Source organism: Corylus avellana, chromosome ca8, assembly GCF_901000735.1.
Source record: "Corylus avellana chromosome ca8, CavTom2PMs-1.0".
Classification (NCBI taxonomy): Eukaryota; Viridiplantae; Streptophyta; class Magnoliopsida; order Fagales; family Betulaceae; genus Corylus; species Corylus avellana.
In genome coordinates this window covers 19,724,881-19,737,798 of record NC_081548.1, presented here as the reverse complement: position 1 = coordinate 19,737,798, position 12,918 = coordinate 19,724,881, and the positions used below count along the sequence as shown (strand labels likewise).

Below are 12,918 nucleotides of genomic sequence, written 5' to 3'. Positions count from 1 at the left end.
TACAGGCAATTCATCTTGACTGTTAAATCACAATTGTTAGCAACAATCACTAAATTTTAATCTTATAATTAATATTAATAACAGTCAAGTAAATCCAATCGTTGGATTGTACTTATAAGTATCCTACGATCTATATCAAACAACTAGATCATACTTATAAGCATTAACTAATTGTCCATCGCTTCAATCTTTCATGCCAAGTGCGCCATCAAAGCAATGCCTTACAACCCACAACCAAGCGTGTACTAGTGCTAGTGCATACACTCAATCACTTTAAAATAATAAATATACGTATGTTAGTAGAGACATTAATAAACATCTTTTTCTTTCCACTTTTTCCCCTTGAGAATTCAAGATTATTATTAATAGGTTCAATAAAAGAAAGGAAAGTAAAACTATACATATAATTATATTTGATTTTGAAAACTTTCTAACATCCTGTTCATCGTAGGCCTCAACCTAAACTCGCTGACCTTTTCTTCTGTCGAGGCAGCAAGCAATGCCTTTCAATATCAACTGTGAGTTTCTTGCCATGGCCCTTTCTTTAGGCTCCACAGTTCATAAGTGACAATCATTTTATCAAACAACGTTAACCAAAAACGTTGGAGACATTTACAAATATGACCTTTCCCAACATGCAGGAATTGTAATGGCGAATAATCACAATGATTTATATTGCTCGATCAAACGTGAAGCATGGAGACGCGATGTAGGGGTGACAGTGCATCCCAAACTTTGCAAATAAGAGATCTGCCGTTGAAAACGTTAAACAAAATGAAAAGTATGTTTCCCACCATAGAAAATAACACGGCACACGTTATGAAATTAAGCAATAATAATAAATAAATAACTTTAGAAAAAAATTCCATTAAGGCTCACAAATATAAATAATAATAATAATGAAAAAATAAAAAGGATAGAGAATTGACTCATTTAATTAATGGATGTTAGGTACCTGTTTACATGTTGCTGCTGATGAACCCATTGAATTCTCAATCCTTAGTTTTTGGAAATGCTCCTAAAAGGAAAAACAAAATAAAATGTATTCCATGGATTGTCAAAAACAAGCAAATATTACATTTTAAACACAAATGCTGAAACAAAATGTTTTATAATGCAAGATGTGAGACATCAATCTTATGCTCCCTCATATTTTAAACTAAGATCTAAAAACGTTTTTCAATATTAATTTAGTAAAAGAATATATATATAACTATCCTCATATTTTAAATTGAGATATCAAAACTTACTTCAACATAATTTAGTAAAAGAATACATATAATTATAAGAAAAACAAATACACATTAGGCCCTCGTACTACTCACAATCTTAATGCAAACAAACTCATCAAGATGATATAAGCAAACTATATTTGTGCTTCTAAGGAATTATTTAAGAGAAACATCAAGAACTTAGAAAAATGTAATGAACACACGTACATAGCTACAGACATAACATATATGATGCACACACATGAGAGAGAGAGAGAGGGGCATGTTTATCTACCCCCACATTATACTCTCTGTTTTCTAAAATTTGGACAACCTAAATTGGAGAAAGGAAAAACTTATCCAAGTACTAGGCTGCCATAGAACAAAGTCTCCAGTTTTTGAACTTGAAGCCAAGCTATTGTAAACTATTAATTTGAAAAATAAAATAACATTCGTATTGACTTTTAGATTGATGGACTAAATCAGATAGCTCTAATAGGTGAAAAAACAAATAAAAGAAATTCACTCCAACAATTGAAGCCAAGGAAAATAAAAAGTATGGAAATTTATAAGCTGAAATATGAAACCTGCTTTTCCCGCATCAAATGGGCACGTTGATCAGCTGGAATTTTCTCCCATCTCAAAACCTAGTACAAAAGAAATATCGTATTGAACAAAAAATAGCATACACATATTGACGCTGCATAAAAACTTTAACTAGTAGGGCAATCAAATTACTCTTAAATTGATAATGTAAGGAGTTACAATGAATACCCTTAGAGCATTCTTAACAGCTTTACCAAAATGACCAAAAGTACACTTTTAGTTATGTTTAATAACTCACATTTTTAGAGCACCCACTGCAGTCTCACTACTTTAACAATCAACTTTAACTATTTCATTTAAATATTATTTTTCAAAGATTTGTTTATTCTTTCTCTAACTATTATATTTTTGAATGTTTGTTAATGGTCTATTTTAAGAATATTTGTCTTATTCTAAGGTAATATTTTTAAAAATTTGTAATATTTCCTTCATTTTCTTAGTTTTAATTTCTATTGGAAGAAGCTAATGTTTTTCATGATTGATTTTGAATTGTTAGTAACGTCGGTTTATTTCCACTCCCATATCAATTCTGAAAAGTCTCTTTTTTTTTTTTTTAAATATAAAAAAAAAAAACAAGGATTTTTCGTTTTTACTATCATTCAGCAGTAATAATATTTAATGCAATTATATGGCATAATATATACTTTGATTTCATTGAAGAGGGAGAGAGAAGAAAAGAGAAGGGAGATAGGCTACAGAGAAAAGGAAAAGAAACAGAAAAAAGGAGAGAGAAAATATATTTGTTTAATGAATAGGTGAGTGAATAGTAAATTTTAAGTTCGGTAAGTATTGTTCACCTCACTACTTTTTGTTGTTAAAGTGGTGAGGCTGAAAAGTGTACATTTAAGCTATTTTGCTTAAATTGTCTCACCAAAATAACCAAAATATAGATTTGGTGAGGCTGCAAGGACTGCTCTTATATGTTGAATACATTAATTATTATCGTAGATAATAAGTTAAATCATACTCTGGAAGAACCACCAAATATACTTACATTTTCTGCATATTGAAATGCTTCGTCACAGCTCAAGCAAGACTTCAGCGCACTCAAAACATCCTGACGCATAAAACATGATGAAAAGACATCATTAACTGGAGACATGTTTGGGAACAGGTGATTAATGAGCCACATTGCAGACCCGTACTAGTTGGTTATTAGGTTTTTTTAGATTTAAAATTCTGTCATTTCATTCAAATTTGGTCACTCCAGTGGATGGTATAGATGCAAAATTCAAAATGAAACTTTTTGGAAGACACAATGACCGATTTGACATGCCAAATTTTCAAGGGACGGATTGAAATTTGAATAATTTTTCAAGTACAAAACATATACTCTAACTCAACCTTATTACACATTATGAAGTCAGCCTTTTATTTATTTTTTTATTTTTTGTAAGTCAGCCTTTTATTGTTTATGTATAAACATGCTCTACACATAGGCTCTCAAGAGTCACTCTACTATCTAATTGTCCATTAGTAAATGCACTATAGCAAATGCTTCGAATTGTTTCATCACTTAGATATTTCTTAAGTCACCTTCAAGAGTCAGAAAATGAACTACCAAAGCTTTCTAGATATTGTATTCCATCTTATACGACAAAAAACTAATTTCATAAATGAAAAGATCAGGGTTTAAGAAAAAAAAAAAAAAAAAAGAAAAAAAAAAAAGGAAAAAAAAAGGAAAGAGTTGGAAAAATAAAATGTGCATAGAAACTCTCTATCCGACCTCCTACCCTCACTAGTTATATTTATGACAATCATACCATCTAACAATAGATATGTCAGCATAGCTTGGTGCAGCCATTCAGGTATGCAAAGAAAGCATATAGCTATATTAAATTGTAGACAAGAAATATAACTTGTACTTAAATATAATTAAAAAAACTGTATGACCTTGTGTTTGTTTTTCTTCGCTCTAAGGCGTTCATCAATCACAAAGCCCACCTGTAAATACAACAAAGTAACGTGAATCAGTAGTTACATGTTCATATTGTTTCCAATTCAAAGATTACTCACTGAAAATAAGAATCTCAAAGTCCTATGTGAATGCTTGTTGCCTATCTACATAATGCAAACATCAACAACCGCATGAATGAAATCTAGAACAGGAAAAAAAAAAAAAAAAAGGAGTGAATAATTATGCCCACAATTCGTTCATTTATCAGTATTACGTATGACACCCAATCAACATAAATAGTTTTGCAGAAGAAAGATCACATCTATACTATTTCAAAGTAAAATTCAATCTCAAAAAGCTTCGAAGTTATCTCAATCTCAAGAACATTGCTGCCTGCAGCTACAATATCATTATCATGTACCTTCAGCATCAATGTCACACATTCAATGTTGTGTTAAACATAGTCCGATCTACTTGACTCCATGCACATCCAATCTTCCTAACTTTTCATAACTAAATTGCTATATCTTCCTCAAGGTCTGCTTGAAAATTTTCATAATTGATTATCAGTGAAGCAGTCACAATACTCTTATACAGCATAGGGTGGGCCAACACGATGCTCAATCCTAGCTACACTATCCAGAACTTACAAGACAAAGTTTGAAATAACACAAAAATCACCTTGTCAAGCAACCTCTTAGGATTTTGAAATGCTTGCTTCTTAGCCCATTTATGGAATAAATGGGAAATAACCAATCTATCCTCGACACTGAACCTGTAAAACAGTGATAGGAATCAGGTTCAGTTGCAATAAACTACAACTAAAAGTGATGGTAATGTTGATCAACCCATCACAAATGGGAGGACAACCTTCTTAAGAATCCATTCCCATTGCTTGCCTCAACTGGTTCTTTCCACTCTTTTGAAGCCTTATAATTACAAGATTTCAGGAAATCATCTGGCACCATATCTACTTCAGAAAGTTCTTTTTCTCTTGGCAGATCAATGGAAAACTGCAAGGTTTCATTTGGAATGTGTTCCTGCTTTGTTTGTAAATCTTGTATACTGACTTCAGCCTACATAAACAAGACATCAACTGAGAAGAGATGCAAAATAAAAACTAGTGACGTTTATTCATATAAGATAATGAATAGCCGATGTGAACTATATCTAGAATTCAATAATTAAATAGATTAAAGGGTCTATTAATTCTTACAATTCTGCTTAATTTACTTTATTAGGTTTAACAGCCAACAATCCATGCCAACTCAAATGCATGTTCCTAGATCAATCCACTTTGAAATGCCATTCAGAGAACAGTGGAAGACGACATAACAATAAAATTCTCAATACAATAATGGTATTATAAGTGGAAAGCATTTATATTGTCACTAACATGGCAACAACTTAAAGAGTAGGATAAGCATGACAAACCTGAACCTCTCGAAGATGATCTGGAATTTCTTTGAGAAATCTTGATGGCTGAAGCATCTGAAGGAAAACACTTATTACTCAAAGAGCAAAAAAACATAGTATTGTTGATTCTCAAAAAATTAACATAGTGTTGTGAACAGAAAATGTTTTCAGCATCAATTATTAAATTTCTCTATTAACCAAAAGTTCCTTAAGAGGGAAAGACTGGAAACCCCTCAGGGGCACTCTAGGCAACATTGTCAAGACCTGGGAAGGCAACCCTAGATCCCACTTTAGCTTTTAGATTCACCATAGCTATCTTCTGAAAAGGCCGAAAAAAGTCTAGACATTTTCTTAAGTGTAACTCACCTTTCAAGAGAACATGCATGTATAGAAAAAAAATATTTCATGTTAGTAAAGCTTCCAACATCCTGCAAAGCTAGAGACGGTTTAACTTGTATTTCTTCATTCATTTAGTTCTCTTGTATTTTTCTTTTTTTTTCCAGGTAATTTGAAGAAGGAAATGAGTGGATGGGCTCATACTTCATTTATTTCTCTTGTATATTACTCAAATAAGCAGCAAATAATTCAGGGCAATATGTTGCTTCTATATTAGCACATTAGAAATAGCAGGGATAAGACATGAGGGAAAATAATGTACGAGTGACCCATCTTAAGAGATAACTAGTTTTAGAGCATCCAACACGATACGGACATATCTTCTTAACCATATATACACCTAATCAATGTTGGATTCCTTAACACCCTCTCTCACATAAAGGCCCAATGATGCAAAAATTTTGGTGGGGTCACAAAGAGAACCAATCTAGAATCCATTGGATGAGCTGGGAATGGATGGCGCGGACAAAGAATGATGGAGGTCTGGGATTTCGGGATTTGGTGACTTTCAACAAAGCACTTTTGGCAAAACAAATCTGGAGAATACTTAAATATCCAGATTCCTTGATTGCTAGAATTCTCAAGGCTAAATATTATCCTCATGGAACAATTATGGAGGCTTGTGTAGGACGTCGGCCATCTTATGCTTGGCGAAGTATCATATCGGCGAAGCCTGTTATTGAACATGGGACAATGTGGAGGATTGGAGACGGTGAGGAGGTACAGGTGTGGGGGGACAAATGGATCCCCATGCCATCAACGTTCTCGGTGCAATCTCCTATTAATACATTGCCAGCAGATGCTAAGGTGAAGGATCTCATAGATACGGACACCAAGGAATGGAATGTTTCACTGGTGAAGGAAATATTCTGGGAATCAGAGGCACAAGTCATTCTCAACATTCCCTTGAGCCCACTCAAACCAAAAGATAGAAGAATCTGGCGGGGGACTAAAAACGGTGAATACACGGTCAGGAGTGCTTACCATTTGGAGATGGAACAATTAGCAGTTTCTTGCAGCAGTGGGTCGGGGCTAAACCACGAAGACACTTTGTGGAGTAACGTGTGGAAGCGAAAGGTGCCCAATGTGGTCAAAATGTTTCTATGGAAGGCTTTTAATAATCTTCTGCTGACCAAATCCAATTTATACAGAAGAAAGGTGATAAAGGAGAGCTCGTACCCTATATGTGGTCTGGAGGAGGAGACGGTAGCCCATGCTTTATGGGACTGTACAGAGGCAAGGGATGTATGGGGTGGGAGCATTCGGAAATTTCAAAAAGCAAAGAGTAGGGGATTGGAATTCAAACAAATTTTCGTGGACATGCACTCTCAATGTGATAGCAAGGAAATGGACCTTTTTTCTGTTATAGCCAGACATAATTGGCTTAGGAGGAATTCAGTGGTTCACAAAAACTCTTTTCACCATCCCAACCAACTGGTACAAGGAGCTATTACGGCTTTGGACGAATTTTGGAAAGCAAATGACGCAGGCCGGCAAATAAAGTGGGATGCCGCTAAAATGCTCGGCAAAATCGGGCTAGGTGTAATCGCGAGGGACTATTGGGGTCGGGTGATTATGGCTCGAAGCATTACGAAGTCAATAAATGTAGACCCAACGACAGCAGAATCAATTGCAGCTTTACAAGGACTCCTTCTTGGGCACGAATTAGAGACAACCGAAATAATATTTGAGGGAGATGCTAAACAGGTCGTACAGGAGGTGAATTCACATGAGCCATGCAATAGTTATTTCGGTCACCTAGTGGAATGTAAAGAATTTGGTATTCTCGTTATGAATTCTGTAAGATATTTGTTATGGAATAGATGAAATGTAATAGATGATGAGTAATGATTGGGAACTGAAGTCGAAGAAGGTAATGAAGTAGATTGATAATGGGTTATTCGAGATACCCAGGTCTCCAAAAGAAATTACAAACAACTCAAGTCTTTTTTCTCATGTCTGTCTAAAACTCCTAACAGACTATTTATACAATCCAAGCCCAAAGCTAACTACCCAGCCAGCTGGCCCAAAAATTGCGGTAACAACCCATTAAAGTGACGCACGCTTTCTGTACAACAGAAACGTGCGTCCCATTCCTACAAGCCACTGCACAAGAGAAACGTGCATCCCACTCCTACAAGCCATTCTTACAAGCCTTAGTTGTTTACAGCTGTACCACACTACTCCACATGCTTGGTTCACAAGTTGCCACGTAGCCCTTCCAGAAACTCCCTCTAAAGCCACACCTAAGCTTATTTCCCTATTGCCTCTCCTCTTCTCCTTCATGACAAACGGTCATGAAGCATATTACATGGAAGGCATCCAAACGATGATACAGGATTTCGGTAATGCGAGCTTCAACTATATACCCCGGGATGGCAATTACGCAGCGCACAGGTTGGCTAAGGAGGCCATTATTCAGGTCATGGACATAACGTGGAGGAACAAAATTCCACCATGTATCTATGGTATTGTAAAGAGAGAGGAAGTCACTTCTCCTTGATTGTATTGTTTTTTACAGCGCTTTTTGGAATAAGATATCCATTTCTTCAAAAAAAGAAACCGAAACCAAGATAGACAAGTTTGATGACACAACCTGATGCAGGAAGCAATAACTTGCTTTTGTTTAATTCTAATTTGATTCCATTTTAGGAGTTTGGATATTTTTATAATTTCAGATTTTAGGTATAAGTAGAAATTTGAGCGTAGTGTTTTTATTTGTGGGTTTCATTAGTTGTTTGGTTTTGGGCCGTTTAAATCTGAAAAAGTTAGTCAATTAGGGTTAGGCATTAGACACCTACAAATATGGATGTAATGTCTTTTTTTATTTTCTATGATGGTTAAATGAAGAAGAATTTCGAGCAACAGTTGCTATTGAGGAGAGTGTGATGCAACCCTTCTCCTATCCTAAGTACGATGATACATAGGAAAACTAGGTGTTGTGCCTAAGTTTGTCTCTTTTTTTTTTCTTTTTTCTTTTTCTTTCAGTGTCTAGCAATTTTATTTCGAATTCCAACCATTTTCATATATTATTTCCCAAGAATCCAACCCTAAAGAACCCCAAATCAGCCATCCATCAAATTTTACTGGTTAATTACTAATTGAACTAGTAATTGTCTAAAGTGGAATGTGAGTCACTTTCTTTAAAATTTATTAGACACTAGCTTATAACCCACGCTATGCGCGGGATTCTTCATTATAATTTAATTTTAAAATTTAAACACATCATTTTTCATTATAAGTTAAAAAGACGTATAAAAATATATCTCACCTCTTTAAATAAAAAAAAAAAAATTAAATCTTCTTTTCTATAAGTATATATGATTTAGAATGAATAGTATATAAAGAAAAAAAAATAGCAAGAATAATACATAGATTATAATATAGTTAATGCAATTAATGACGCTAATTAATGACATGTGGGTTATATGGAAATATAATTAACGCAATTAATGATGTCATTAATGAATAGTATATAATTAATGCAATTAATGACACTAAATAATGACAGGTTTTTTTCTTAAAAAACAGGTTATATATATATGACGTCTTTTTTTTTTTTTGAGAATCCTAAACGTATTAATATACATATTAAATTGACTAAACATATTAATACATAATAATTTGATTTATATTATTTGTTTCCTTATTTGATTCAGACATTAATAATACTAAATTTATTGAATAATTTATATGTGGAAAACTCTTGAAATATAATTAACACAATTAATGACGCTAATTAATGTTCACTCTTAAAAAACCGGTTAAAAAATTATGCCTTAAAAAACCGGTTTAGTATTTAAAAAAAATAGGTTCACACCACATGTCGCAATTTTAAGGCACTTATATATAAAAGCAATTTTCACATGGACTACAGGCTGGCTTGCTCCTTTAGAGATCAATTTTCCTGATTTTCTTTTTATGTTCTCTTCTTCCTTCTCCCCTACTTAGTCGCTCTCTTGTATACTCCCTGTGTACTTGGGTTGCGCCCCTCTGCGCTCTTTAATGCATTATTACTTATAAAAAAAAAAACTCAAAACCCTTCCGAGAAGTGCCTTAAAATTGAGACATATAGTGTGAACCCATTTTTTTTAAACACTAAACCGGTTTTTAATGCATAATTTTTTAACCGGTTTTTTAAGAGTGAACTGATTTTTTCTTAAAAAACCAGTCATTAATTAGTGTCATTAATTGCGTTAATTATATTTGAAGAGTTTTTCATATATAAATTATTCAATAAATTAAGTATTATTAACGTCTGAATCAAATAAGGAAACAAATAATATAAATCAAACTATTATGTATTAATACGTTTAGTCAATTTGATATGTATAGTAATATGTTTAGGATTCAAAAAAAAAAAGACGTCATATATATATATATAACCGATTTTTCTTTAAAAACTGGTCATTAATTAGCGTCAATAATTGCGTTAATTATATCAATATATCTATATGACGTCATTATTTGCGTTAATTATATCTCAATATAATTCACATGTCATTAATTAGCATCATTAATTGTGTTAACTATATTATAATCCATGTATTCTTCTTACTAATTTTTTTTCTTTATACTATTCATTTTAAATCATATATACTTATAGGAATAAAGATTTAATTTTTTATTTAGAGATGAGATATATTTTTATACGTCTTTTTAACTTATAATGAAAAATGATGTGTTTAAATTTTAAAATTAAATTATAATGAAGAATCTCGCGCATAGCGCGGGTTATAAGCTAGTATCTATAATTAGAGAATCAACTGTAAAAATGTTTTATGGCTAGTACCTGCCAATTGGAATCCATCATGACATAGAGAATGAAAAGCCTTTTCCGAGCACGAGTCATTGCAACATATAATAGGCGCCTTTCCTCCTAAGAACCAAAGAAAAGAGTGATCGGCCAAAAATACTAAAAAGATTTATCTAAATGAAAGAAAGATAGAAATTGTCCATGCAAGAACAAAATTACCTCAATTAAGGTCCCATTTTCCTTTGCAATACCATTAAATTCATGCAACAAAGGAATTTCAAATTCATTTGCCTGTGTAATTGACTAGAGCATTAATGCAAAGAAAAATGCCTTCAATAATACTATAAGAACTGAAGAACATGAAGTGTAAGGGAATAAATTGAAAATCACAACATAAACAATTTTAGAGGACAATTATGATGCATTATTGGTGCAGCCATTTGTTTAAAAGAGCACGTTGAGCAACACCTAGTAAATCAATGTGGTCAAGTACCTTAACAATGAAAACAACATCCCATTCTAAGCCTTTTGACTGCACAAGGAAGACAAGAGGGATTAAAAGAAAGTTGAACCAACAATATTTCCAAGCTCCAGAAGAACAGCAATAGAATAGTCCCAACAAATTAAAGAAAGGGAACTGTGGGAATCAGAAATATACCTGATGAATGGTAGTCAAGGTGACAGAGTTTTCATTATTATGTCTCCTAGAGCGAAAATTTTCTCTCTCACGCTCTGATATGAAGTCAATAAAAGCCTTGAGCACATTGACACAACCTTTTTCTTCTGCTACAGTTTTACTAGCCCTTTCTGCAGCAATGAATTTAGTTGATAAAAATTCAGAGACGTCATCCAGCAAGTACTGAAGAACCTGTGGGGAGAAGGGATCAGATTGCAACCCATGTGAGCGCACCAAGATTCAGGTGAGGGCAAAAGTAATTTGGAACTTCAAGATGAAAACTCCATACTTACAGATCTGATGTCATTGTCTTCATTCAACAATTTTCCTCCATCAGCATCAACAATTGCCCGTTGCTCAAGAAGGTATTTCTAAACAATTAAGGCATGAATGATTGGTGAAAGTTATGTAAATCTACTGAATCAGAAAAATAGTAACAAACATTTGAATGAAAAACATGTACTCATATCATTGGCTTATAAGAAAACAGCATCAAGCACAACAATAAATCTCTTGAACCATTTTAATTATTAAGTTTTGACTTCATATAAAAAAAAATAAACATGAAATAAAATAACATAAGATAAGGCTAAAGAGAAGACAAACCTGAGGTACCATGTTTGCTACTGAGGTTATGACAGCTGAAATTGATTGTTCCTGCAAGCATTTTTATGTGAGGTCAATTTCTTTAAAAACAAGCAAACGACTGCAATAGAGGTATGTGAATTACTGACCAAATTACCCTGTTTTATAGTGTTAGAAGAGTTAGGGTTTGAGTCATTAGGGTTTTGGGGGTATTTTAGTCTTTATGGTATTTCCCTAATCCTATATAATAGGATGCTTGTATTAGGTTAACATAAGTTGAATAATATAATAGCCTCTGCCTTTTGTGTCTAAAACGTTCATACAAACTATAACATGGTATCAGAGCTTGTTTCGATTCTTGGGTAGTTTAGTTTTCTTCTTGGTGGCAGCACTGCCCGTGTGGGCTAACCCACACGGGCAGTACCTTCAAAGAGCTCCGTAGAGCTGTTTTGTTCTTGTTTTAAGGTGACCGGAACTCCTTCCGGTGAGAAAAATATATATATATATATATATTTTGTTTGTTTTTGATGTTCTGTGATGCTGGCTGGATGGTTCTGTGGTGGTTTTCTATCTTGTCTGAAGTGGCCGGAGTATTCTGTGGTAGCCGGAAAAGTTGCAGAAGCCATCGGAAAAAAAAAAAAAAAAAAAAAAAAAATTCCGACGATTTGATGTTTTTGGTGTTAAAACGTTACTGTGTGGCCCTCTATTGATTCTCTAGTTGCTGTTGTTGAAGTGGTCGGAGTGTTCTGTCTTCTCCGGCGAGCTCCGGCAATACTCCGGCGAGTATCCGGCGATACTCCGGCGAAGGTCCGGCGAGCCTCCGGTGACTTTTTCTGTTCTGTTTTTCAGTGTTTTTCTTGTGTTTTTAAGTACTGCCGGCCAGTTCTGTGTGTTTCTGGCCAGTTTTGAAGCCCCGACGAAGTTCTGGCATATTTCCAGCAAAGCTCCGGCAAAGTTTTTTGTTTTTCCGGTATCTGTTTTCCGGCTAATCTTGTTGGTTAATCATGTGAAAATTTGTTGTTTGTTTGTTGTTTGTGATTGATGTATCCGACCAGCCTTGGATTCTCCGGCGAGAACCGATCAAGTGATCGTTGCATCCGACCGGCCTTGGTGTTTTTCGGCGAGAACCAATCCCAAGATCGATGTATCCGACCAGCCTTGGATTCTCCGGCGAGAACCGATCAAGTGATCGTTGCATCCGACCGGCCTTGGTGTTTTTTGGCGAGAACCGATCAAATGGTTGTTCAAGTTACCAACGAGTTTTTCAACCGGCATTGAAGTTTTATTTAATTAACTTGTGTGGCCCAAGCTGTTCCAGCTTGAGGGGGAGTGTTAGAATATGTTTTCTAGTTGTTTTTCGTTTGCTTGTATATTC

General features: G+C 34.2%; 1 protein-coding gene across 2 annotated transcripts in view; it reads right to left on the bottom strand.

Annotated features, from left to right (window-relative positions):
- Nucleotides 1-258: 258 nt before the first annotated feature.
- Nucleotides 259-12,918, bottom strand: part of LOC132189750 (ATP-dependent DNA helicase SRS2-like protein At4g25120) — a 22,163-nt gene continuing 9,503 nt past the window's right edge. Inside the window, exons 16-29 of one of the 2 annotated variants that reach the window (XM_059604531.1) lie at nt 11,565-11,615; nt 11,252-11,329; nt 10,941-11,150; nt 10,776-10,814; nt 10,502-10,573; nt 10,319-10,405; nt 5,149-5,205; nt 4,585-4,790; nt 4,396-4,489; nt 3,711-3,761; nt 2,812-2,874; nt 1,799-1,858; nt 956-1,018; nt 259-750 (exon numbers count right to left, since the gene is read on the bottom strand). In XM_059604531.1, the coding sequence (XP_059460514.1) occupies nt 661-750; nt 956-1,018; nt 1,799-1,858; nt 2,812-2,874; nt 3,711-3,761; nt 4,396-4,489; nt 4,585-4,790; nt 5,149-5,205; nt 10,319-10,405; nt 10,502-10,573; nt 10,776-10,814; nt 10,941-11,150; nt 11,252-11,329; nt 11,565-11,615 (1,221 nt within the window). In that variant the 3' untranslated portion in view covers nt 259-660. Of the gene's footprint in view, nt 751-955; nt 1,019-1,798; nt 1,859-2,811; nt 2,875-3,710; nt 3,762-4,088; nt 4,254-4,395; nt 4,490-4,584; nt 4,791-5,148; nt 5,206-10,318; nt 10,406-10,501; nt 10,574-10,775; nt 10,815-10,940; nt 11,151-11,251; nt 11,330-11,564; nt 11,616-12,918 lie in introns of those variants that run through there. The other variant, XM_059604533.1, reaches the window with a different exon arrangement.